Source organism: Nyctereutes procyonoides, unplaced genomic scaffold (genome assembly GCF_905146905.1).
Source record: "Nyctereutes procyonoides isolate TBG_1078 unplaced genomic scaffold, NYPRO_anot_genome, whole genome shotgun sequence".
Lineage (NCBI taxonomy): Eukaryota > Metazoa > Chordata > Mammalia > Carnivora > Canidae > Nyctereutes > Nyctereutes procyonoides.
The window spans coordinates 40958478-40986336 of record NW_026575131.1 but is presented as its reverse complement, the minus strand read 5'-3'; the positions used below and the strand labels follow the sequence as shown (position 1 = coordinate 40986336).

Genomic DNA, 27859 nt, shown 5'->3' with positions numbered 1-27859 from the left:
GGAATCAATGTCTCAATGAATCTTGACTTGAGGTGGGACCAAGGGTGAAATATTTTAGGTTTTGGCATTTGCTGCAGGTTTAGGAAGATCTGTGTGTGGGCTCATGACTTCCCAGCACCCGTCCTATTTCCTTCTGCAGCATCCTCTCCATCAGAGCACAACTGAAACTCCTATCTCCTTTAGGAGCCCGATGTGGGACTCAATCCCGGGACTCCAGGATCAGGCCCTGGGCCAAAGGCAAGCGCTAAACCGCTGAGCCACCCAGGGATCCCCAGGATCCTTTCCCTTTGAACTGTTGCTTCAATGCCAATGGTTTGGGTAAGCTTTGGATGGCCCTATTTCATCTTGTAAATCAATCTGAATCGCAAGTTTTTGGAGTCAGGGCAGCAAGTAGAAGTCATTCTGGCCACCCCCACAGCCATGCCACACAGGGGCCCTTTGGCCTCTTGAAATGTAACCTCCCCATACTGATCTTAGTTGAATATGATTCCTCCAAAGAAAACACAATTCTCTTCAAATCCACCAAGAACTAGGCAGAGAACATGGGTTCAGGACTTTTTATTTTCAGAGCCTGCAACAGTTGGTCGGCCATGCTGGGTAAGCTGGTCCAATCTGAAGGCCATCCCACCTCCCTTCCCAGGCATTCAACCAACAGAATCCCTACAAACAAGATTAGAGACCAACTGAGATGTGTCTCAATGTGTGGTGAGAGGAGGGGGAGAGGCCTTCCTTTCTTCCCGTTCCCCTCCTCCCCACTTACTTTTTCTAACAAGATTGTTTTATAGCCAAATACAACTCAAACCCATAACAGCAACAAGCCATCTCCAATACCACTGCTTCCCTCCCTACCCCCGAAAGGAGGAAGCAAAGTAAGCGGAGACTGGCTCTTGTGTTTAAGACAAAGCTGGCTACACCCCAATGGAGCAAAGATGGTGAAGAGGCTGGTGCCTATTGGTGGGGATAAGCAGAGACCAGGAGGCCTCCCTCTCCCTCAAATTCAAACATGATAAACCCAAAGTTTTACCTTCAAAATCCACCACGCTGCCTCCTGAGAAACACATTTAATACAGTCATCTGTATGCCAGCACCCACAGCCCTCTCCTAAAGCCCAGGGCTTCCAGCCCCTCTTTTCACCCTTGGGTGGCCCAGCCAACACTGATTTGATACTCCTTGACTCATAAAATGCCTATTTTTAGAAAATTAAAAGCTATTCAAGAGTATCAGAGTAATAGAAGACACTCGGTGTATGCTCCCCTCCCCCATCCCACAGAGCCCCCCCTGCCCTGGCCCCCACCTACTCTAGGACACCTACACTACCACATTTCAACACTGGCCTGGGGGTGGTCCAATGGAAGCTGTCTGAAGTGCTTTCCTGACTGTGACTCCTATACCAGCCAACGTCACAAGGAGCTGGGGTGAGGAAGAGCAGGGTCACTCCCCCACAGATCTCAGTGGCCTTCGAGGTAGGTCTGGGAGGTTTAGCTTATGTCCTGTAGCCAAGTCGGAGTCCTGTGCCTGCTCCTACCAGTACCTCAGTCCTTGGCTTTAAATAGCAGCAGCCCCAGTACCACAGTGCCCCCCTGGGGGTGACAGAGCTAGTTCTGTCCCTCAACACAAGTTTGCTTCTTCTCCCCCATTTTTTTTTTTTTTAAAGCAGAGGTAGTCCCTGGGATGATAAAACCCTACCCAGAATGGCAGTATTATGACTTAAAGAAGCAGTTAAATAAAAGTCTCCAGGAGTTAAAAAAAAAAAAAAGTTAAAGTGATTGATGAAGTTGAATAAATTAAAGATATGGGTTATCCCACAAAGACCATTCCCTTCCCAGGCTGTCTTTGGTATTTGGCCAGCAGCATCTCTGCTCGTGGACTTCTCCCCCCCCCCACCCCCCAGAGAACAGCACCCAGGAAGGCCCCAGGTGGTCTGTCCGACGGTGGTGGTGGTGAGAAGTCAGAACTTCTTGAAGTGGTACCCAGAACCGCACTGTGGCAGGCAACAGCCCTGGCAGACAGTCCCGAGGCAGAAGGTCTTACAGAGACAGAAGAGGCGTGGCCGGCAGGATGTTCCAGCCCCGCAAGTGCAGCAGTAGGGGTCAGGCGCACAAGCCCCGGGTCCTCTCTCCACATGTCACGCCCGTGGCTGGTCCCTTTGCTCAGGTTTCTCTGCAGCCAAGAGGGAAGGGGGGAGGCACAGAGGGCAGCTCAGGCTGCTGCTGTCTGGCATGGCCGCCCTCACAGCTTCTTCAGACGGCTGTACATCTCCCTTTTGCTCTTTTCCCCTGCCCAGGTCCGGCTCTTGGTGCGGAACTTCTTCAGGTCTTCTTTGAAGTCCTCATGGTGCATGGGCCGGTAGCTGGGAGGCTCGCAGTGAGACTGCAGACGACAGAGGACGAGATGAGGGGCCCATGCCTCACGCTCCTAAGCCGGCTCTCCCCCCATCTGGGCTTGCGAGGCTGGGATGCGCAGCAGGGCCTAGGGCCCTTCTTTGTGTGAGGCAAATCCCCAGACCCCGAACAAGAGACAGCCACGACAAGCACACGGATCTGCCCATCCAGCCTGGGTGAGGGGTGCACCGTGCTCTCCAGAGACCTCGCCTCACCTGGCATTTCAGGAAGAACTCCTTGTACCCGCCCTTCAGGACATACAGCTCCGGGTAGTGGAGTTTGGGATACTCGTTACCAAGCCGATCTCTCTCTCTCACGTACCGGCACCTAGCAGCGAGGAGGCAGGCCAGAGCAAGGTTAGCTCTCCTAACTTGGGGCAACCCGAACCAATGGCATGGTGAGCACAGCAGCGCCGAGTGAATACTCCTGACACACAACTTCTCACTTTCCCAGTCATTCTTAGAAACCAGCATTGAGCTGTGGGTCCCAGGCCACATGTGGTCTTTAGGAAGAGTTCATAGGGAGATGGTCTCTCCCAAGCTGTCCTTCCTCCAGGTTCAATGGCCCTACTGTCTGGCCCCTGCCCACAGTCCTCTATGCTACCACCCATACCTCATGTGGAGTGACGGCTCCCCATTGCAATCTCTGCTCACCACACCCTCCAGCTCCTCACCACTAGGGTCCCTCCCTCACTTCCTAACTAAGCCAGCTGCTTTCTTCCTGTGGCTTTTAAATAGGCAGAGCTTGGGATGCCTGGGTGGCTCAGTGGTTGAGTGTCTGCCTTTGGCTCAGGGCATGATCCCAAGGTCCTGGGATCAAGTCCCTCAGCGGGTTCCTAATAGGGAGCCTGCTTCTGCCTCTGCCTTTCTTTGTGTGTCTCTCATGAATAAATCAAAAATTTAAATAAATAAACAAACAAGCCAGCCAGTCTGCCAGCCAGCAGCCGAGCTTGCTCCTGCCTCAAGGCACCTACTTGTACCCCTGCATGGAATACTAAATACTCTCACTAATACCCTCACCTGGCAATGGCTTCTTACCTACCAACCCTTGGTACAAAAGCCAAAGTCCTTACAGTGGCCCCCAACTGGGTACCCTGCCCCTGCCTCCTCTCCCATCACCCTTTACTCCAGCCACTCTGGCCCCCTTGCTGCTCCTCCAAACTTCCTGGGAGCACCCACCTCTCATCTTATTTGTCTCTGAAATACCTTCTAACACAGAGTTGCTAACATATTATTTATTATATTTGTCTGCTCCTGCCAGTATGAAATGCAAGCTCCGTGAAGGCAGGGCTTTTTGTTCTCCTACATTTTGCTGTTCTCCACAGTAATCAGAACACTATTTCGCATGTGAGAGGCAACGGGAAGTACCTATAGAGTGAGTGAACGTTAGTCCTCACCTAAATCCTACCCCTTCATGTGATCACAGTTTTGTGCTTAATGCAGGACAAGTCCTTGTCCTCAGGAGGTTGGTGGGGAGACAAGTTCTTGTTGTAGTTGTGTGTGTAATTCTATGTGTGCTAATACAGCAAAACAGAGGCTGCTGATGAAGTCAGGTGAAGCACACGTGGGCAAATGGCCTTTTTCTTTTCTTAAAGAAAAAAAAGATTATATTTGAGGGACACCTGGGTAGCTCAGTGGTTGAGCATTTGCCTTCAGCTCAGGGCGTGATCCCGGAGTCCCCAGATTGAGTGCCACATTGGGCTTCCTGCAGGGAGCCTGCTTCTCTCTCTGCCTCTCTCTCTGTCTCTCATGAATAAATAAATAAAATTCAAAAAAATAAATACAAAGATTATGTTTGAGCAAGAGCATGTGCGAGCAGGGAGGAGGGGGCAGCCGAGGGAGGGAAATAATCTCAGGCAGACTCCCCGCTGAGCATGGAGCCCACATAGGGTTCCATCTCACAACTTTAGCATAGTCTGACATTTAACAGACTGAGCCACCCAGGCGCCCCCGTGTGGCCTGACTTTAGAACTGGTTCAAAATGAAAAGTCTGCACAAGGATCCAGGCCTAGGGGCCTATGAAAAGTCTACTTTGTCCTACCCCAATCAAGGCTGCATTCCACCCTGCCTCATCCCTCACCCCCCTCTCCAGCTGGCCCTCTGTACTCCCAGCACCTACCATACTAGCCAGAGACAGGGCTGGGCTGGAGAAGGCCTAAAGCCCTTGGCCACAGAAACTGATAGGTCAAGTCTATAAAAAGCCATACTCAAGGAAGCTGTTCATCAAATCGACTGCTTAATAGATAAGGATTTGGGCACACATCTGCTACACATGAATTTGAAATTTCACAAAAGTGAACATTTACAAGTCATGTGCGCAGGCTAAGGCATGGAAATGATTCAGGATGTGGGAGAGGGTGCTTGCTCGGTATGCTGAAGTACGCCCTGAGGGTGAGCCATCCATTCCCACATCCCACCAGTCACCGCAGGCCTGAGCCGCAGAGCCCAGTTTCATGCAGTACTCACATGCGAGGGCCTCGCTCAGAAGAGAACTCGCAGTGGAACACGACAATGACGCGCTTGCCATCAGTAGGTACAATGGGCTTCTTTAGTAAGAAGTCCTCAACCTCCTCTTCCATGTGCAAGTTCACTGCACCCTGTGAAGGCACCAGAGACTCTTGGAACCTGGGCATAACATACTTGCCAATGATTCTTCTGTGAGAGTCACCTGTAATTGGGCACCTCATATTCTGTTATGACTATGGCAGACAGGAGTGGTATTTATGAATTCGGAACTTTTGAAAGCTACTGAGACACTGGCAAATGCTAATGTTGTATTTAATGTACCCTTTTATTGTATTTCAACACTATTTTATTGGTTAAAAGAAGAAGTTGGCACAACCAATTACTTTTTTCCTGGGAAAGCATGACCCAATACCTGCCCTCCACCCTGCAGCTTAATTCAACTACAGACTTAGAGGCACCACTAAGTATAGCATAGATTAGGACATGTCACCAGACTGGCTTCTGGTCAGAAGCCTTGGGGTGCCCAGGCCTGGCTTAGAAATCAGTGGGCACCACCTAGAAATGCCCTTGATGGTGATGGTGTGAGGCAAAGGACAGGCAGCATTTGCTGTACAATGTGGTGAAGAGCAGTGTAGGGCAGGGAACGTTCTTCAGTGCACTAGGAATCAAATTGTCTTACCACCTCTCTCCCTTATTTTACGTTTTAATTTTATTTTATTTAAAGATTTTATTTATTTATTCGTGAGAGACACAGATAGAGAGAGCCAGAGACACAGGCAGAGAAAGAAGCAGGCTGCATGCAAGGAATCTGATCTGGGACTCAATCCTGGGACTCCAGGATTACACCCTGGGCCGAAGGCAGATGCCCAAATGCTGAGCCACCCAGGTGTCCCTTATTTTCATTTTTTTTTAAATTTTTTTTAAATTATTTATTTATGATAGTCATACAGAGAGAGAGAGAGGCAGAGACAAGGCAGAGACATAGGCAGAGGGAGAAGCAGGCTCCATGCACCGGGAGCCCGACGTGGGATTCGATCCCGGGTCTCCAGGATCGCGCCCTGGGCCAAAGGCAGGCGCCAAACAGCTGGGCCACCCAGGGATACCTTATTTTCATGTTTTAAAATAGGCTTCACACCCAGTGTAGAGCTCAGTGCAGGGCTTGAACTCACAACCCTGAGATCAAGACCTGAACTGAGATCAAGAGTTGGACGCTTAACCATCTAAGTCACCCAGGCACCCTGACCATCCCACACCCTTTTAAAAATCACAGATTCTGGGACGCCTGGTCCCGGGATCGAGTCCCACATTGGGCTCCCTGCATGGATAAATAAGTAAAATCTTAAAAAATAATAAATAAAAGAACCCATACCTTGATGTGGCCTCCCTCATATTCATATGGGTACCGGCAGTCAATGATAACAAATTCTTTAATGAGGTTGGCAAACTTGCCGTTTAAAACAGATGCCATCTGTGGAGTCAAAACCCAGGAGAATCAACTTTGGTTGTCAGGAACAACTAGATCCAAATACCTCATGGATAACAGGATCCAAAAAGAGGACTTACAATTTCTGGAGAGATGTATTTTAAATCCTGATGCTTCCCAGCAACTGTATGAAAGAGATAACCCTTAAAAAAAAAATTTTTTTTTTTAAGCAAATCTCAAGGCTGATAAATATAACAATTAAAAGCACACCAGCAATTACTCATTAAGGCAACTGGCTGAATCAAGAGCTCACCCATCCCCATGGCCATTGGCAAGGTCATTATGACAAATATAACCAACAGTTTCAAGTGGAAGTTTCCACCAATGGAGACACACCCAGTCTTTGCTCCTTGTTCCATTCAGATGGAGTTGTTGCCTATTTTTAACCCCCTTATGTGTCCCTATTTCTTCAAAACTCACCTGGCTGAAATATGAAATATGGCCCAGACCCATACCTTCCACAATCTTCTAGGTGAGACAACTCCCTTTTATTTCTTCCAGGCTGCTCACACTGCCCTCAATAAACTTCCATCTACTGTGTGGTCGACAGCATGACAGGTCTTACTGACCACAGGATAAGTTGTTTGAGAGAAGCAACTGGGACTTAATTTTGGAATCTTTGCTTAACGTATAATAGTAAGTGTTTCAACAAATGTTAGCTAAACCAATGATGCTCTGGTAGCCTTCACATGCATCCTATGTGTCTAAACAAGCTACTACTGATACATTCCCTGTCCCACCCTCATATTTCACCACAGTCCAAAGACAGCTAACTCTTCCACTCAGCAAATCCATACATATCAGGCCATCAGCAGATTCCCTCTGCACTCCCCTGAGGGCCTTCTCCTTCAAAGGCTATATTTCTCTGGACAACAGAGAAATTAAATTCATCAACCTTGGATATTCTAAGATAACCTTTGGATATACCATTGTGTAGTAAGGCTACAGGTTTATTCTTATTTCTTTGTACTTTACTGCATTACTATTTTTATAATCAGAAACACAGTTCCCAAAGAGCCTGCCCTTGGTGTTGGAGTCAAGGTGGCTGGCTTCCTACTTCCTCTGATTAGTACCAGTAAGGTCTATAGTCCCACAGAGACCAAGATACAGCTGATCATGAGTCTGTTTCCTTATCTTCAAAAACTTTAAATTGTGTCCCCTTAAGGGCATTGCCAAGAGCCACCGAGTGAGGGAGAAAGGCAGGGGAGCCTTCTAGGAAGCACCTAGAGCCCAAATCACCTAGTCAGAGCAGCTCTCCTTGCATCTACTTAGAATTACCTTGGAGAAGTCTCCTATAAGATCCCTTGGGTCATTATCCAAAATGTTCTCAATGGTCCCTTTCGGGGAAGATATCAGGGATAAAGACTGATGTAGAATCTGTAACAAATCAGAGGTAGAAAATGAGGCCAGGGTTTTGAATAGGACTTTTGAAAACATTCACCCAGAACATGTCACCAGGAGGAGAATGACAGGGCAGCCCGGGTGGCTCAGTGGTTTAGCGCCTGTTTTCAGCCCAGGGCCTGATCCTGGAGACCCGGGATGGAGTCCCGCATCAGGCTTCCTGCATGGAGCCTGCTTCTCCCTCTGCCCATGTCTCTGCCTCTCTCATGAATAAATAAAATCTTAAAAAAAAAAAAAAGGAGAGTGACGTGACATGTAAATGTCTATATTTAGCAAATAAAACATTTTCCTTATTTGATTGAAAAAGAGAATATGGGTCACTGGCTAGGTCTACTATTATTTTAGCGTCTAACTGAAATGTTCTGAAACTAAGTTTTCCTTCTTTTCTACCTTTTTTTAGAAGGGAAATTAAGGGGCACCTGAGTTGGCTCAATCAACTGGGAATCTGATTCTGGGGTCCTGAGATTGAGCCCTGCGTTGGCTTTCCTGCTCAGTGGGGAGCTTCTTCTTCCTCTCCCTTGCCAATGTATGTTTTCACTCACTCTGCTCTCTCTCGCAAATAATTTTTTTTTTTTTAAAGAGGGGGAATTAAAATTAAGGCTGAGTCTAAAATAAGTATTTTTTTGCTCTATCCACTGAGGTACAATAAGCATTCCTAAAGGATACCATGGTCTCTAAATACTATTTTCCACTAAAAGGCTTGGCACAGGTTTCTCAGCAGTTAAGTGCCTGCCTTTGGCTCAGGGAGTGATCCTGGATTTCTGGGATCGAGTCCCACATGGGGCTCCCCACAGGGAATCTGCTTCTCCCTCTGTCTGTGTCTCTGTCTCTCTCTTGAATATATAAATGAAATCTTAAGGGATCCCTGGGTGGCGCAGCGGTTTGGCACCTGCCTTTGGCCCAGGGCGCGATCCTGGAGACCCGGGATCGAATCCCACGTCGGGCTCCCGGTGCATGGAGCCTGCTTCTCCCTCTGCCTGTGTCTCTGCCTCTCTCTCTCTCTCTCTCTGTGTGTGACTATCATAAATAAATTTGTGATGTGGGACTTGATCCCAGGACTCCAGGATCACACCCTGAGCCACCCGGGTGTCCTTCGATCTCCACATTGCGTGTAGATGACTTAAAAATAAAATCTTTAGGGATCCCTGGGTGGCGCAGCGGTTTGGCGCCTGCCTTTGGCTCAGGGCGCGATCCTGGAGACCCAGGATCGAATCCCATATCGGGCTCCCGGTGCATGGAGCCTGCTTCTCCCTCTGCTTGTGTCTCTGTCTCTCTCTCTCTCTGTGTGTGTGTGAATATCATAAATAAATAAATTAATTAAAAAAATAAATAAATAAAATCTTTAAAAAAAAAAAAAGAAAGAAAAAGAAAGAAAGGAACAAACAAACAAATAAACCAGGGTTTTTGAAGTGACTGACTCCAGGTTGGGATAAGAAATGTACAATATAAACCTGGAATGTCTTATGATAATAGCAAGGAAGCTATTAGACTAGTAGAGTGATGTCAAAAGGGTTAGTCATGGGGAGGTAAGGATTTCTTTTAAGTAACACAAAAAGCACTAAACATAAATAAGACTGATTAATTGAAATACATTTAACAATTCCAGAAATTCTGCTCATCAAAAGAACAGTATTAAGAGACAAGGCAAGCCAGAGTGAGAAGATAAACAATCTTTAAAAGAATCCTCTCGGGATCCCTGGGTGGCGCAGCAGTTTGGCGCCTGCCTTTGGCTCAGGGCACAATCCTGGAGACCCGGGATCGAATCCCATATCGGACTCCTGGTGCATGGAGCCTGCTTCTCCCTCTGCATAAAATAATCCTCTCTGGGGCAGCCCCGGTGGCGCAGCGGTTTAGCGCCGCCTGCAGCCCAGGGTGTGATCATGAAGACTTGGGATCGAGTCCCAGGTTGGGCTCCTTGCATGGAGCCTGCTTCTCCCTCTGCCTGTGTCTCTCTGTATGTCTCATGAATAAATAAATAAAATCTTAAAAAATAAAATAAAATAATCCTCTCTGAATGTATACAGTACTTCCACAAATAAGAGATAACCCAATAGAAAAATGGGCATTCACTTGGACTAGCAATACAGAGAGGGAAAATCCAGGACCAAAAAAAAATGACTATCAGGGATATAAAAACTAAAACCGCAGACACTGTACACTCACCAGAATGGACACATACAACAGATGATTCTCACAAAAGTAATGCTGAACAAGAGAATCCAGACATAAAAGAAATACATACAGTAGGACTTCAAGTTTATAAGATTTGAATACAGGCAAAGCTCAGCTATAGCAACAGAGTTCAGATCAGTGTCACTGAGGGAGAGAGCACAAGAGGGGCTCCAGGCTGCTGCTAATGTTCTTTCTTGGTCATGGTTGGCATTTATGGAGATATGTTTATTTTAAAGAGAGGGAGCATACATTTTGCCTTTCCCACAGGTGACCAAAGAGTTTGATGCACGGAAATTTCTCTTTGAGGAACATTCTGCCAATAAATGAAGAAAGAATGACAGAACTTTCTAAAAAAAATTATTAAAAAAAAAATGACAGAACTACAGGATCACTTTTTTGAAACCTTGGTTAAATGAAATCTAGGCAATCATCATCAATGACTTCCCAGCAATGTGTCTCCTGATCAAAGTAAACAAAATCACCCATGAGATATTCATGCCAAAGAAATGGAATCTCAATCTCATCAAGTCTTCCTAGTGTTTAGAGGCTTAATGGGCAATATAAAGGAGAGAAGACAATATTAGAAGATCCCAAAGGACTGTGGGAACTTCTACAAGGCAAATGGCCTGAGTTCTTCAATCACTAAATTTCAAGAAGGAAACAAAAAGATGGGAGCACAGGAGCCCAAATAATAAGAGACCTAGTGACCAATTGCAATGCACAGACGTTATTTCAACCCAAATTTGAAATGCATTTAGGAGACCATTAGAAATGATACTGGGGCACCTGGGTGGCTTGGTCAGTTAGGTGTCTGACTTGATTTCAGCTCAAGTCATGATCTCAGAGCTGTGAGGTAAAACTGTGTCAGGCCTACTTAAGATTCTCTCTGTCCCTCCCACTGCCTCTCCTTCCATAAATGAATGAATGTGAATATATAAATGGGGGAGGGGGTAAATATAGTAAATGTACATAGGTTTTTGCCCTAGCAACCCCATTTATTCCCCCCAAAATAAGCATGCAAGGACAGTGAATATTGTAATTGTTTATAGCATTTGAAAACTAGAAACAGGGAGGGACGCCTGGGTGGCTCAGCGGTTGAACGTCTGCCTTTGGCTCAGGGTGTGGTCCCAGGATCGAGTCCCACATTGGGCTTCCTGCATGAAGCCTACTTCTTCCTCTGCCTGTGTCTCTGCCTCTCTCTCTTGCTCTCTCATGAATAAATAAATAAAATCTTAAAAAAAAAAAAAAAAAAAAAACTAGGAACAATCTAAATTTTAATCAACAGGATCATAACAAGGATAACAAGATCATAACAACAGGAACATAACAAGGATCCTCATGCAGCTATTTAAAAATTACAAGTCTGTTCCCCCAAGCCAAAGCACTGGGAAAAAGGCAGCCTATCCAGACAGAAAAGTTTTAGGTAATACCACCACTGTAGCAAAACACCAAGGGAAAAAAGATGGCCCTACAACACGCCTGGTCAGCAAGTGGGGAGCTTAGACTTCCAACCCTCGCCCAGCTATAATTAAGTGCTTAGTCTCCATTCCACTGGGATGGTGTCAGCAGAGGCCTAGTGCAGACCTTGAACTCTCACTCCTACCCAGCAATAATGACCCCACCCATTGTGTCAAGGGAGGCTGTGCTGGGGAATGCTTACCATCCCTGCAGTATCAGAGGCCTAAAACAGAAAATTTACATAGCCCAGAGTCTTACAACACCCAACACACAGGATACAATTGAAAAATCACTTGTCATACCAAGAACCAGGAAAATCTGGGGATCCCTGGGTGGCGCAGTGGTTTGGCGCCTGCCTTTGGCCCAGGGCACGATCCTGGAGACCCGGGATCGAATCCCACGTCGGGCTCCCAGTGCGTGGAGCCTGCTTCTCCCTCTGCCTATGTCTCTCTCTCTCTCTGTATGACTATCATGAATAAATAAAAATTAAAAAAAAAAAAAAAAAAAAAAAAAAGAACCAGGAAAATCTCAACCTGAATAGGAAAAGACAATCAATAGAGGCCAACACCACAACACAGATGTTGGAATTATCTGATAAGGGTTTTAAAGCAGCCATCATAAAAATGCTTCAATAGCCAATTACGAATATGTTTGAAACAAATGAAAAACAGTAAATCTTAGCAAAGAACAAAATGGAAATTTCAGAATTGAAAAAACACAGTATCATTCTTCTTGAGCACAAAGGTACCTGCAAAACTAACCTCTTGGGGTTTCTCTGGACTTGCTACCTCTTCGGGACTGGCCCCAGCCATGCTCTTTCTCCGCTTCGTATTTCCGGGTAGGTACTCCTCCTGAGATCGGTCTGGTCTTTTTAACACTGACCGGGCGATGGAGCTACATGTGGAAGAAGAGTCAAACAGCTTGCATCGATTGTCCTAAGAGGGGGGAAAAAAAGAGACCCATCTTCCATTAAAGCCTGCTATCTTGAGGGGTGCCCAGGTGGCTCAGTCAGTTAGGCAGCTGACTCTTGATCTCTGCTCAGGTCATAGTGTCAGGGTCCTGGGATCAAACTCTACATAGGCTCTGCACTCAGTGGGGAGGCTGCTTCAGGATTCTCTCTCCCTCTGTCCTTCCCCCTGGTTGTTTGAGCTCTCTCTAAATCAATCAATCAATCTTAAAACAACAAATAAAAAACAAAAAGGGCAGCCCCGGTGGCTGCAGCGGTTTGGAGCCACCTGCAGCTTGGGGTGTGATCCTGGAGACCCGGGATCAAAACACACACACAAAAAAAATTGACAGGTATTTCCCAAGCTTCCTTACTCTATACATAATTTATGTCTTTCAAGAGACCTAGTAAGTTTAGTCAAAGCATTTGTACTGAGATAATCTATTTCCTCATGACTATGCACATTAATACTATAATTTGTTAAGTGGTCTCAGGAGGATAGTTCACAGGCAGTGATAGTTTAAAAATATAAGTAGGGATCCCTGGGTGGCACAGTGGTTTAGCGCCTGCCTTTGGCCCAGGGAGCGATCCTGGAGACCCGGGATCAAATCCCACGTCGGGCTCCTGGTGCATGGAGCCTGCTTCTCCCTCTGCCAGTGTCTCTGCCTCTCTCTTTCTCACTGTGTGCCTATCATAAATAAATAAAAATTTTAAAAAATTTACAAAAATAAAAAATAAAAATAAAATTGGCTCAGGTCATGATCACGGAGATCACGGAGCACGGGATCAAGTGCTGCATCAGGCTCCCTGCTCAGTGGGGAGCCTGCTTCTCCCTCTCCCCGCCTGGTTGTGCTCTCTCTAGCTAGCTCTTGTTTCTCCCAAATAAATAAATAAATAAATAAAATCTAAAATATATATATATACATATAATAATAAAATTAATAAATAAAATCTAAAAAAAGAGATTATCAATTTCTATGTATACCTAAGGATATGGGGCACTGAATTTGTACTGTGACAGTATCTAATGTTTTCCAGGCATTTGCACAATGTGAGGCTGTATACCTCGCTTCCAGCTTTGTATGAAAATATCTCCGATGGAAACAGAAGTCTATAGGCTATATACTGATATAAAATCTCTGAGTTACTGTTCGGCAAGTGTGGTGCTAGATGATGAGATACAAACACAGGAGAATGTTTAAAAAAAAAAGAAAAGGCAAATAGTCTTCAGACTAAAGGCTTCATATTTGAAGTCTTATTCCAACTACCCTAGATGTTAGAGCTAGAAACAAATGCGGTCCTTCCCCTAATCAACACTCCTTACAAAACAAAAAACAAAACACTCCCTACTTTACAAATTGGGAAACACGTAGACAGATAAAGTGTATCACTAATGGTCCCCATTTGTAGGTAGCTCAAGTGGGGTCTAAAACCCAGATCCCTAAGTCTTGTCATTCCATTTGACCTTTGATTGTATTCACTTAAGGCGGCATAATTGAGGGCACACCTCTACCATCACAAATGCTTTGGTGAAGGCAGGAGACAGCAGGCTCTCTATCTACTAAATGCACACAAAGACACCCAACAAAATTAAGGACATATTTTAAGAGTGCCTCTCACACTGACAACTTTGGTGTCACTCTCATGACTTCTCCTTTACCACTATTAACCTAAATACCACCCATTCCTAATTTAGGATTCCTTCAATCTATTCCCTCCTCTCCCCATAATTCAGAAAAAGTCTTTAGCACTTTGCCAAATAGTCATAATCAGCTCCTGAGTGGCCTGTTTGTAACTGACTCCTCCTCCTTTCCAGTTAATAGTCACACTCACTGAATCTTTGTGTCCCCGGGGAAATCCATCCAAACATTTTAGACTGGCAGACAAGTGACATCTGTCACAACCTTGCCCCTGCCCACCGCACATCCCATTCGCAGCTTCACAGGGCTACATGCTATGTCCTGAGATGAACTGTTCTTTCATAAAATATATCCTGCTCCTCAACAAGTCCCCACATATCCTGAGACCTTGGGTAAACATGCCCTCTCTGAGGGATCGCCCCCCAACTTCAGCATATGGCTCTTTCCAGGATGATGGACATTACTGCCCTTAAAGTGTCCACAAGGCCCATCCATTCAATGGGATACACATGGCCCCATGCATGCATTTAACAAGGCCACACAGGGATCCCTGGGTGGCACAGCGGTTTAGCGCCTGCCTTTGGCCCAGGGCACAATCCTGGAGACCCGGGATTGAATCCCACATCGGGCTCCTGGTGCATGGAGCCTGCTTCTCCCTCTGCCTATGTCTCTGTCTCTCTCTATCTGTGTGACTATCATAAATAAATAAAAATTAAACAAACAAACAAACAAAAAAACAAGGCCACACATCCAGGGTAAGCTGCTGTCTGTTTCACCCTCTGGTGCTCCATAACTCCAGTACTACCCTGAGACCAAGACGTGGAAAAACAACCTACTCCTTGCTGTCTTACTGCTTGAAGTGTGAAGTTTTAATATGGGATCTGAATTAAACAAAGATGTAACTCAGACTGACAGTGGGACAAACCCTATCAACCTGGCTAGAGAAAGAAAAGTCTCTATGTGAAAGCACAGACTAAAAGTTCATCTACTGACCCCTCAAACTCCTGGAGGAAGCAAATATTAACGGCCACAGCAAGCACCCTGCCCCTTTTCAAACTCAGACTACCTCTTAGAGCAGGTCAACCTGTGGGAGCCTGAGGGGGTGCTCTGCTCCAAAGGCGTGAGGTGGAACTTCACTAGCCACTTTCAGACTCTTTTCCAATGAAGTAGTCATCCGGGGATATGCTTATATCCATAATAGTTGTAACCAAATGCCTGGGTGAGTCAAAGGCAATTCTAACTTAAACTAGGCAAGAGAAACACAAGTATCTGTCCTAAATACGTGCTGTGAGTGAGTCTATACAGGAGAAATGGAAAAACATAAAAATTATCTAAAATTTCAATTATCTACAAGTAATACTCTCAGGAGCTTTAAGCTCCGAAATAATCCTAAACTCCATATGGAAGATACCTGAAATAAAACAGAACCTTTGAGCAGGAAACAGAGATAAAATGGTGTTCCAAATGTTTGGCAGACTTTGTGCAAATGTTGAAAGGCAAGGACAAAACAACCAAACAAGCCTAGGAAAGAGGAGAGCCAGAGACCCAGGGAGAGAAGACAGCCAGCTCCCCATCTTGCAAACAGGAGCTCTAAAGAACTCAGAGTGCCCACGCAGGTGTGTTCCTCAATAGCTCCTGAGAGGGATGCTGTGTTCTGAGGCCAAGCAAGGCCCCATCCTGCGAACTCAAGCCAATCCCCAGACTAACCCATACCTCCACCTACAGCTTAGAACGCAAAGGTGTCATCAATCACTGCCACTTGTGAGGAATTCAATTTAGCAGATATTTTCCTAAGATCTTAAACTACAAAGTAAGAAAGAGTTGTATCGATAGGACATTAATACACACACACAATATTAACTTGACCAAGAATGGCTGGGATAAACTAGAAATTATCAAAACAAGAACTATGTGTATATATATTAGCCAGACTTCCTCACATACCAATGAAGATAAAAGAAAACCTGAAGAGCCAGCGTGTTTTACAACACCAGAGAACACTAGTGACCAATCAAGTCAAAGGGAAACTCATAAGCCCAAAGACAGAATCTCAGATGAAACCCTGTGGTGATATGGACAGAAGGATTAGTTTTCCATTTAGTCTAGTCCACTCTGTCCCAGAGGCCTAATTACTCAAGGCTCCCTCCAGACACACCAGGACAACTTACAAGGTTTGTGGTTCTTCTCATGACAAGGGGAGCTGTCCAGAGGCTTGCCATGCATGACGGGGTCTCTTCATCATTCTAAAAGAGAAAAGCTATTATAAAGAAAGATTCAGCAGTGGGACACCTGGGTGGCTCAGCAGTTGAGCTTCTTGCCTTTGGCTCAGGGCATGATCCTGGAGTCCAGGGATGGAGCCTGCTTCTCCCTCTGAGAAGTATCAGACAGGCCTGGATATGAAACCTCTAATGTTCACTCCTCCTTCCCACTCCCCAGTATGTTAAGGTCAGAAGAGCATCACATTTCACAATTCAGACATCTGAATGTAGCTACAAGCATCCCTTCCACCCTGAGGGTACACGAGGAGGTAGCCTTTGGCCCTCCTGTGTTACGCCAGCTCATCCTACGTTTCTCTAGTTCCAGGTCTCTTGCACAGAATAGACTGTCAACTCCATCAGGGTAAGAAGGATCCTCTCAGGTCTTCTTTTGAAGAACCACCCCCACTCCCACCCCGAACTGGGAGCAGAGTCTCAATAAATTCTCACCAAATGAACAAAAATACTAGTCATCCCAAAGCCCTGGGGAATTATTGTTCTTTCTCACATGACTTCTCCAGGGTACTTAGTGGAATGAGTAAGAACATACATACACAACACACACACACACACACACACACACACACACACACAGCACCTTTAGATTCTCTCCATCAAGAAGGTCCATGAAGCCATCATCCTCATCAGACAAAGTGGCCGTCACAGGGGACTGGGGCATAAAAGGAGGAAGGAAATTCCCTGGCTCGCTGCCATCTCTTTCATTGGAGGAAAGCTGGAAGATAGAATTCACAGCTTGTTAATAATTGATCAGATTGGATTTCCTTGGATGGGTCACTAGATTTTATGAGGAAAACATACTGCATTTATTAGAAGTAAAATTTTACTCAAAGAAAATGCAGCCTAAGGTGTTAAAGGATTTGATGTCTATACATGGTCCTGAGTAAAATCAGGCCTGGAAGCCTTCACAAAAACCTCTTCTCAGAAGCAATTCACCTTACAGTGGGATCGGAGAGCCTTTGATGAAGAGCAAAGTTTGCTGTATCAGAGGACTATAATTGGTGAACAGTGATCAACATGCAGGTTGTGATACAGTATGAAAATCAGCTGCAATAGGGAAGGGTGAGAGGATAATCTCTGCTCACAGAGCGTCCTGGAGAACGCTTATGTAACTTTAGCTCCTACGGAAGTAAAGGATGGCCTCATTCTAGAGAGTCTATCCTGGTCCATTAGACTTGGAATTTAAATGACAGGTGCGGGCAGCCCTGGTGGCGCAGGGATTTGGCGCCGCCTGCAGCCCAGGGCATGATCCTGGAGACCCGGGATCCAGTCCCACGTCGGGCTCCCTGCATGGAGCCTGCTTCTCCCTCTGCCTGTGTCTCTGCCTCTCTCTCTCTCTCTGTGTGTATGTGTGTGTCGCTCATGAATAAATAAATAAAATCTTTATAAATGAATGAATGAATGACAGGTGCTCAGTTTTTTAACTGAGGAATTACTGTGTGCTGGCCACTATGATATCATCTTAAGTGCTTAGTCCCAGGGGTACCTGGGTGGCTCAGTGGTTGAGCATCTGCCTTTGGCTCAGGTCATGATCCCAGGGTCCTGGGATTGAGTCTTGCAGCAGACTCCCTGTGGGGAGACTGGTTCTCCCTCTGCCTATGTCTCTGCTTCTTTGTCTCTCGTGAATAAATAAATAAAATCTTAAAAGCCTCTCTCCCCACTACATTTTCTCCTAGAACCATTTCTGGAATAAAAATAGGGGAATCTCAAAAAGCAACCCTATGTTGTTTTGGGGGAAGCCCCATCATAAAACTAATATATATTTAATATAGGAAATTTAGAAAGATGGCTCATAAGTCTACCATCTAGACTTAAAACATTATTAATACAAACATTGCTGATAGTCCATTACATCTTTTCCAGGTGCTTCCCAAAACCAGGAAAAATGATCAATTATCTTTTTCCACAGTAAGGAAGCAGTCTCAACCTAAGTCCTACAGAGAACCCTTCAGACCCAAATCCCTTTGTGACAGGATGGCATTAATCCTCAAGTTGCCCTCTGGTTTTTGGAGTCAGTTGCCCACCTAGTGAGAAATCTGCTCTGCAGCTGGCCTACTCTGGTTCAGGTACCAGCTTGTTTCACTCACGGAAGCTCTAGGCTTCCTTTGATTCTCCACAAATGTTCCTGAGCGCACTCTGGGGATGGTGGCAAGTTTTAAACCAGCAAACCAAAAAAAAAAACAAAACAAAACAAAACAAAACAAAACAAAACAAAAAACAGCAAACCAAGGGGCAGGTGACTTTATTGTGGGACAACAATATCCTCTGAAGGCTCACACTGTAATACTATTATTTGTGACCGAGGTTCTGGTATCCCTAGTGCACATGTGATACAGCAAATGATGGACAAGTCACCTATAATTAGAGATGGCCAGGTGACCACAATAAAACCCAATGCAGCAGTCTTCAAGAGGCACACTAAAGATATTTAGTTTTGGATACCCAGTGCTTAAAGAATTACTGTGTACTTAGGAATCTGGAGATTTTGTTAAATCCTAGTATTCTACCTACGTGTGTCCTTTTGGCAAATCAGCCCAACCTCCCTGACCAGACGTCCCCAATCTGTAAAATGGGTTAACACCAGCTACTTCACAGGCCTATGAAGATTAAAGACAGGAACATATATAAAAGTGCCTTATGCAAATGCTAGACAGAGCCATGATACTGGGTGAAAGTGAACCTCAGTCCACAAGCCAAACTGTGTATTTTCACATGCAAGTCCCCAGGAAAACCTGGAAACCAAATGTGGCCGTTTCGTTCAAGTTGGGCCTCACTAGCCTTCGCTAGCAGATCACCAGGAGGCAGCTTTGGAAATGGTGATGCCTCTTTTTGGCAAAAAATAACCCTGGGGTAGGTGGCCCCAAATACTGTCAAGTAGCCCAGAGGTAAGGATTCACTAGAATCCTTAACAGTTCTTAATAAGCCACTTTTGGAAGAAGTCAAGTACTGTCCCCGAACACCACCATGTTGGGAACCTCTTAGCACTCAGGAGGCGCTATGAAAGAGCAAGGTTCGAGACATATAATTCCACTGTACACACATTTAGAAGAAAGACTCAGGATGCCTGCAGATTATTTCCCCAGGATTGACAAAGTCAAATATTCCTTGCTCAAGTTCCATATTGCAAACATACCATCTCTCACTCTGCTTCTGTCTGCTTTCCAGGCACATCAAAACCACCAAAACATGTGACAGTCTAATTTCAAAAGTCAAGGAAAAGACAAGAGCTACTAGAGTGTCTTTGACTCCAGGTGAAAGTGAGTGCTTTAATTCTGTTCCCACCAGGAACTTCCCCGTGAAAGCCAGAGCACATACCATCCGAGCTGGGGCAGAGTTCTGCCTCTGCGTGAAGAGATCTTTACTCTCCTCAAGTCCATGAGAGTGCAGGCAGCCACGAGATGCTGGTCTTACTGGCTTCTTAAACTCAAAGGCTTCCTGCAAGATAGCAGTCAAGACATCTTCCACTGTCCATGAAAACCAGGGCCCTAACTGTAGCTTGGGTGAGAGTCAAGGGAGCAGGCGCTGCTCACCTTTGTAACTGCCTCCAAACTAAGGGTTTACCCGTTTCTGAGCTTCACTCAAACATTGGATCGGTGTCTACGATTTTCACACATCCTGTTGACAGTTAACTCCTAAGGCAGCATGTTTTTCTCTCACCGCAAAGACTATTTCCTGACAAAAACATAATTATCTTCCAAGTACACAAAGCAACAACTTCCTCAAATCCAAAGCAAGGTGCTTCAATATTATTGCCTGTGAATGGGAGTCACAACTTTTCACTCTCAATTTGTTTCAAGATTTTATATTTTCCACCTTCTTCCTAACCAACAGGAGGTAATTATTTTCCACTTATAGTGATTGTACTCCATACTAGAAGCAATGGGAAATTTAAAAAACTATTGTTTTACTCAACAACATGAATGAATCAATCTCACATGTTGAGTGAAAGCCAGAAGTGACAGAAGACATTCTGTAATTCTGTACGATTGCATTTACTTTGAGTTTACTTTTTATTTATTTTTTTAAAAAAAGATTTTATTTATTTATTCATGAGAGACGAGAGAGAGGAGAGAGAGAGAGAGAGAGAGAGAGAGAGAGAGAGAGAGAGAGGCAGAGACACAGGCAGAGGGAGAAGCAGGCTCCATGCAGGGAGCCCGACATGGGACTCGATCCCAGGGCCTCCAGGATTACACCCCAGGCGGAAGGCGGCACTAAACCACTGAGCCACCCAGGGTGCCCCTTACTTTGAGTTTAAAAGCACTTATAATCTCCCTACCCAAGATAGCCACTTCACTTGTAAGTGCTCAGAGTGGTCACAGGCTTATCTCAGAGTATCTGCATGCCGACACAGCGTAAGTACTTCCTGTGCATTAACTCATATAACCATCAACTACAACCTGATCATCCCCATTTTACAGATGAGGAAATGACGCCTTGCAGGTTAAGTGAGGTGCCTAAGATCACAAGAGCTCTTTAACTACCACCTATGCTGTTCCCCTCTCCGGAACAAAGTTCCAAGCAGGCAACCCTGGGAAGAGCCAAGGGCAGGGGAAAAACCAGGCAGCAGTACAGCTTCAGTGTGTTCGGTAGAAAGCACTATATACACAGAGGCTGAGGCAGTGCTCTAAGCACTCAAGGCAGGAACTCACTTTCATATTCTCCCTCTGAACACCTCACAAGTTGCTAAAGGAATCACTGGGAGAATTTATGGAGGCAGTAGGTTGTACACAAAGTCGGAAGATGATGATTATGAATTGTGGCATTTTAGCAGGCAATGGAATACAGGACGAAATCGACATAGGATATAGAGAGAATAAAGGCCAGAAAAAAGTTGAGCCAATTCACTGAACTGTTTTGGATGCCTACCCTGTGCAAGGCACCTGGCAGGTATGAGAGAAAAGTCAGGCCGGGGTGTTCTTTTGGATGGAGCATCACAAGCTCACCCTCTAAGCAACCAGTTCAGTTACTCTGCGATTCCCCGAGACCTGTTGGCCCTGTTCTTACAAATACTGCCAAGAAGCCTTTCCCTAAGCTTATAACTCACGCCAGGGTGAGCACAAACAAGCAGGGCCTCGAGCAGACCCTTCTGGATAAGGGCATTCATGGATATAATTACTCCTAAAGGTACCATCTGAGCAATGGTTCCCTGCCAGGAATCATTTTAAATGCTTCATATACATTATCTTATCTCATTCCATAATGCCCTACAAGTTACTGCTACTTGTATTTTACAAGCAAAGAAATGAAGCCTAAAAAGAGGTAATGGGTCAAAGTCACACAGCTAGTAAACAGGATTCAAATCTAGATTTCTCTGACTGCAAAGACCATGCATGACTTTGGTGACGCTCTAGTCTGCCAGAAAGCAGCCCAGCCATACTCCTCTGTAAGCCACTGACACTTGTGGCTTTACCTCCATTCTCTGTTAGTATATTGATGCCACTCACATTTTCCTTGTTCTCATCCTGGTCCATCAGCTGAAAAACATCATGGTCAAGAGAATCAGAATGGCTCCTTTTCAGGGCTGGGCTACATCCCAAGAGCTTCTGCTGTCAAAATGGAAAACAAAACAAAACAAAAAAGACATTGAAAAAAGGGTACAAAAAGCAATTCAATGAAACTCAGGTTCAAAAGAAAAACAAAAATGGCAGTGGTGGGAGGGTAGGGTTTAGCTCCTCATACACTGCAGGAGGGAACCAAGAAATGTGGCCAGGGTTCCACGCTGTCACAACATGGAACAGAAGATCCTGCTACATGGCTTTCCATCCAACCTCACAAGATCGGTCTATGGCCTTCTCAGCAGGGATTTAGGGTGCCAAGTCAATCCCCAGACATCATTTGCAAAAAAAAGAATGCTTCCTGTATCTAAAATGGTAGTCAGAACTGAAGGTGAGTTGCTTATGTGTTTTGAGTGCTACAAGACTAAAGAAAAGTAGTCTTTTGCTGTCCAAGTGAAAGTCTACCTACTATCAAGGTCACCCTGACAGCTAAGGAGATAGATAATACTAATTAACTCAAGATAAACAAGAGAATTAACTTACAGGCAGGAAACTTATTCTCCTCATGGGATTTTCAAGGCTGCAATGAGATCAGAAGATAAACAATGAGACTAAAACAAGAGAAATATTAGCAGATGCAGCGTCTAGCCTATAGTTTGGGGAGGGCACAAACATTCCCATTTTAGGCAAGATGCAAGTACAGGTTTCTGAGACTGTCCTGTTCTCACAAGCACCCCCAACATTACTGGGCTTCTGGGTAAAATGAGCAAGCCTGGTCTTCTTTTAAAATACACATTTCTCTTAAGGCTATGATGTCAGAGGATAAAGTAAAAGTTTGGGTGAGATTCCAACAAGAGAACACCAAAAATTACATCTAAAATAAAGGATGGGAAGTCTTAAAGACTACTAACACAAACTACTTTCTCAAAAGGCACCAGACTTATTTATAGGATCCAGAAGTTTTACTAGGGTCAGCTAAATCCAAGGCTCCTGTCCAGAACACAAAGAATTTCAATAAAAAATTAAGAAAAGTCTTTTCTAAGCACAAACTTTAAAAAAGCAGTGAATACATACTTTTCTTTACTGTCCAAGGGCCCAGGAGAATCTAGACAGAAGCCTGTGGAAATAAAAAAAAAAACTCAGGAAATAATACACAAAACACCACTTTGTCATTAAATAAACAAAAATACTATTAGTATTTTCTTTAAGCCATCAATCAACTCACACCTTGGACTTTTGCCAGAATTAAAGTGGTGTCTCTAATTGTCAAAAACTTCATATTTGCACAAGTCTCAACATTTTCATAGTATATCTTCTACCAATCCCCTTTACCTATTTGCAAATACCATCAAGGGAACAGGATGTGAGAATTAAACATAATCTTCTAATGAATGGTTGGTTATTCAAATAGAGATTACCCAGGTAACTTTCTGTGAGTTCTGACTATGGAAAGAATAGGTAACTGTTTTCTGGAATAGTTTTGACTTCAAATATTTTATCTTGTCAGATCATATGTGAAATTTGGGTTTTTCTTTTTTTTTAATTTGGGGGTTTTGAAAAATACATTTATCAGTCATGTGACAAACAAGCCAAGTATTCATGGCCTTTAACAAAATAACACCAAGTAAGGTGCTAATCTCACCAAGGGGAGCAAGGTGGAAGACACTGCTCTCAGTATGGCCCAGACCCACCAGTGTCTGCCTACTGCACACCTCTCCTCATGAGATCCACATAACTTTGCAGAAAGTCAAGTGTTAGCTCTGATATTCTCATTTGCCATGCTGCCACAAGAATCCTATCCCTAGTTCTTAGGAAGCTTCCATTTTAAGATCTTTGCTCTTGTAGTTCCCTAGCCTAAAGCATCTGTGCAAATATAAACCCTGCAGTAGCATGAAGTTGTGAATTAGAGTAAAATGCACGGGGCCCATCTCCTCCACGGCAGGCTCACTGAAACAATGTCACCACACTTTCAATAATTTGGCCCTGCATTTCAACCAATACACCTTTCTGGTCTTGGTGTTATGGTTCATTGTACCCACCTACTCATCCTCAAGATCAAGCACACTCTACCTCCATGCAGACACTTGATGCTGGTTTCCTCCATAAACTACCATAGGGCCTTACCTGGCCTATTTTAAGGGTATTGGTTACTGAATGCCATGACTCTGGTTTACTGTCTCAGGTAGTCACCAGACTAAGTTCCTAGGTGGGGCACATGTTCACAACACATTCCAAGTTTTGATCCTCACACAGTAAACACATAAGAAATGGTAGAGACTAAAGGAATACCTGAATCGGTTGACTCAGAAGAGCCCATTCTCTGCAGACTGCTGTTTCTCACCTCCAGTGCCTGTTCATATTCACTGAAAGCAAGAGAAAGAACTCTATGTATTTTTTTTTAAATGATAGTCACACACACACACACACAGAGAGAGAGAGAGAGAGAGAGAGAGAGAGGCAGAGACACAGGCAGAGGGAGAAGCAGGCTCCATGCACCGGGAGCCCGACGTGGGATTTGAAACCGGGGCCCCAGGATTGTGCCCTGGGCCAAAGGCAGGCGCCCAATCGCTGCGCCACCCAGGGATCCCTATGTATTTTTTTAAAAAGATTTTATTTATTTATTCATGAGAGACAGGGATAGAGAGGCAAAGACACAGGCAGAGGGAGAAGCAGGATCCCTGTGGGGAGGAGCCTGATGTGGATGGTTCCGAGGACCCCAGGATTACAACCTGAGCCAAAGGCAGAGCGCCTCAAGCACTGAGCCACCCAGCTGCCCCTCTTTCTATTTCCAAAACATAACTGCAAGGTTACACACAGGAGACAGGCCATGAGGTTAGGCCAAGTATCCAGGCTGCTCTCAATCATCTACTTCTGGGCCACATCACAGAACCCACTTTGCCACCCAAAACACTCCGCACTTGAATATAAAAGATGCAAAAGTGGTGGGAAGGCATAGCCTGGGTTACACTGTAGGCAAGAGGACTATAATGCTGGAGTATTTTCTGAAGGGAGAGCATGTGTTCTAGCTGCTAGGATGAAAGATAAATTGGACAAGTTCCTGCTTTTCAGAGGTTAGAAATGTACAAGACATGTGCTTACAAAGAAAATGGGACATCCAAAATCAAAGGGAAAGGAACCCCACCAGAAACACCGTGATGCAGGTTTTGCTAGAAGGAAAAGTCCAGGGAGCTTCCGAGGATGGAGAGTTGAATAAAAAGGCCTGGCCTTAGGAAAGCAGGGGTGGACATCAGGAATGTGCACGTGGTGAGGAACGATGAGGATTTTGCACAAACGACAGGAAAGAAAATGCCATGTGTCTCTGTAGAGAAGGAACAAAGCTCGCAGGAAGCTAAGATCCTGCGAAGTGGTTCAGGAAAGGGTGGAAGTGAGGCGCCTGAAGGGTCTGCTTTGCCCTCTTGGGGGGAGATTACAAAGAACTTCCCTGGATTGGGACAGAAGGAGAGTACAAAGCAACCTGAAATGGGTAGCCTAAGTGGGGAACCCGGGTCGACCCCACCCCCTACCGGGCCCGGCTCGGGGCTGAGGGCGGCCCTGGAGGGTCCGAACGGCCTCTCCCGCCCAACATTCCGCCAGGGGGGGGAGGGTGCACATGGCGGGCCCCAGCTCAGCGGGGCGGCCCACGAGCGGCGGGCAGGTCTCGCCCCGCTCCGGACCCGTTTCCCAGCCAGATCCCCACCCCCCGCCCCACCGAGAGCCATCTGGGAGCCCAGCGGCCTGTGGCACCGCTCGCCAGTCCCTCCTCACCTGCCTAGTCCCTGCAGCTGGTCCATGGTGACCGTCAGGCTGGTGACAGGCGACAGGCCCCCCGAGGCTGGCGCGCCGAACAGCGCTTTCACGACGGGCTGCGGCGCGGGAGGCGGGCTGCAGGCGAAGAGCAGGCGGCGGCGGTGCGGGGGCTCTGGGCCCAGTTCCATGGCGGCACCCGGCCTCCCAGGGCTCCCGCTCCCTCTTCCTCCGCCTCCGCCGCGCCGCCCCGCCCCGCCGGCACCGGCCTCGGCCGCGCGCCCCGCCGCGGGCGCCCGTGGGTCAAACACAAACACGACCCCGCGGTTCAGGGATGCGGCTGCCGCGGGCAAGCGGCGCGGACGGGCGGGTGTCTAGACCCGGCAGGCGCCAGGCACATGCACGGGTGCTTCCCCCGCACCCCGCGAGGCCAGCGGGCGGGCGGGCGCCGGCAACCTGAGGATTAAATCCAAACAAACGCGTCGGGTCGGGAAGAGAAAGCGGCCAGGGCCGCAAGGCAACGGCCAGGGCTCACACTCTCTTCACTTTTCTCTCACCCCCTTGCCCGAACCCGGGGTCGCAGAGCACCAAGAGGAGTCTCACCTCTCTTCCGGACTGTCGCAGCCGAGGCGGCCTTTCGCGGTAATAGCTGCTCACTAGGGACCGCCGCTGCCCCGCCCCCCTTTCCTAGTTGGCGCCAAACGGAATCCACCAATCCGTAAGCAACTTCTCCTCCTCGCTCCCGAAAGGCAGCTACGCTGGACCAATGAGAGGGGAAGAAGGAAGCAGCTCGCGGGGCTCTGAGGGGTCATCCGCTTTCCTAAAGGGGCGGGGCCGAGAGGAGGCCCGAGCAGATCCGAATGGATAGGGGCTCAGAGGTCAATGAAAACTCCCAGCGGAACCTGGGAGGCGAGGGTAGAGACCGAGACGCCTCTCTTGCCCCGTTGCATGCTGGGGAGCGTAGTTCCCAACCCTCACCGTGGCCCGGGAACCTCTTACCCGCGGAGGGCCACGACTGCGTAGCCCCTTCCCTGAGGTCCACACGCGGAGGGGACGCGCAGGCTGGAGAGAGCTGTTCTGACCACTCGGGGTCCAGCCGTGGCTCGACCTATAGCCGTGCGGTACTGTAGGCCCCTTCTCCCTTCCTCCCGGGCCTCCAGGCCCCAATTTTTGTAAGAAGAGTAGGAACCGAATGACCCAACGACTGGGCTCTGTGACCTCTAGGCCCCAACAACCAAGCACTTAAGGCTCCTGCAGTGCTAGCCACGGACACACAAGACTCGAGCCCTGCACTGCAGGCTGCTGGACTCCACATTCATTGCTCACTTCCGTTTTAAGCTCATACCATACTTTTTCAGAACCATTTCCTTCGTTTCTACCCTTACCCTCTTGGGAGCTCCTAGACAGCAACAACATAAATACAATAAATACGTAATACATAAATACATCATACATATAGTATTTATGTGACAGACACTGTTCCAAGTGCTTTATCTGTATTAATTCATTTAATCCTTACAACCCTGAGAGGGAGAAATTGTTTCCATTTTATAGGTGACCATATATATATATTTTTTTTTTTAAGATTTTTTTTTTTTTTTTTGACAAAAAGAGAGAGAGAGAGAAGCAAGGCTCCCGGCAGAGCCGGAGCCTGATGCGGATCTCCATCCCTGTACCTGGGTCCCACCAGAGCAACCAGAGCAGAAGGCAGACACTTAGCCGACTAAGCCACTCAGGCGCCCCTGTGGGTGACCATATTTATTTTTGTAACTCCTGCATCAGTGACAGATCCTAGATTGAATGGTTTTATAAAAGTGATGGAGCTGCAAGAGCACTTGTCTGTAGACAGCATGCATAGAGCACACGTTCTGCTTATCTGCTTATTTAAATTGTATATTTTGGGTGTCTGGTGATTATGACCATTACCTCTGGTTAGGGCCAACCATTAAATTCATTAAATTAAGTTTTTTTTTTAAGATTGTATTTATTTGAAAAAAATTTATTTATTTGAGAGAGAGTGAGAGAGTGAATGAGTGGGGGGAAGGGAAGTGAAAGAGGGAGAAGACTCCCCTCTGAGCAGGGAGCTGGTTGTGGGGGCATGATCTCGGGACCCTGAGAATATGACCTGAGTCAGAGGCAGTCACTGAACTAACTGAACCACCTAGGTGCCCCAAATTGTTTCTTTGAAAAATGGCTGAGAGGCCTGGGTGGCTCAGTGGTTGAGCATCTGCCTTTGACTCAGGGAGTGATCCTGGGGTACTGGGACCCAGTCCCACATCAGGCTTCCCACGGGGAGCCTGCTTCTCCTTCTGCCTCTCTTTCTCTGACTCTCATGAATAAATAGATTACTTATGAGAGACAGAGAGAGAGAGAGAGAGAGGCAGAGACATAGGCAGAGGGA

The 27859-nt window shown here is 46.3% G+C and overlaps 1 protein-coding gene across 3 annotated transcripts; it reads right to left on the bottom strand.

Moving 5' to 3' along the window:
- Positions 1–1293: 1293 nt before the first annotated feature.
- On the bottom strand, positions 1294–26125 carry CDC25A (cell division cycle 25A). 3 transcript variants are annotated; one of them, XM_055344949.1, is made up of 16 exons: positions 26062–26125; positions 25480–25914; positions 24004–24077; positions 22789–22831; positions 22258–22294; positions 21664–21765; positions 19535–19654; positions 16800–16934; positions 16115–16189; positions 12122–12295; positions 7608–7706; positions 6410–6472; positions 6216–6314; positions 4847–4977; positions 2597–2708; positions 1294–2370 (listed from the first exon to the last, which is right to left on the bottom strand). In XM_055344949.1, the coding sequence occupies exons 2-16, from the start codon at positions 25647–25649 to the stop codon at positions 2230–2232; spliced, it is 1575 nt and encodes a 524-aa protein (XP_055200924.1). In that variant the 5' UTR covers positions 25650–25914; positions 26062–26125; the 3' UTR covers positions 1294–2229. The 3 variants fall into 3 exon arrangements, with proteins under 3 accessions (XP_055200924.1, XP_055200926.1, XP_055200927.1); XM_055344951.1 differs by having other exon boundaries at positions 21664–21762; XM_055344952.1 differs by lacking the exon at positions 19535–19654.
- Positions 26126–27859: the final 1734 nt, after the last annotated feature.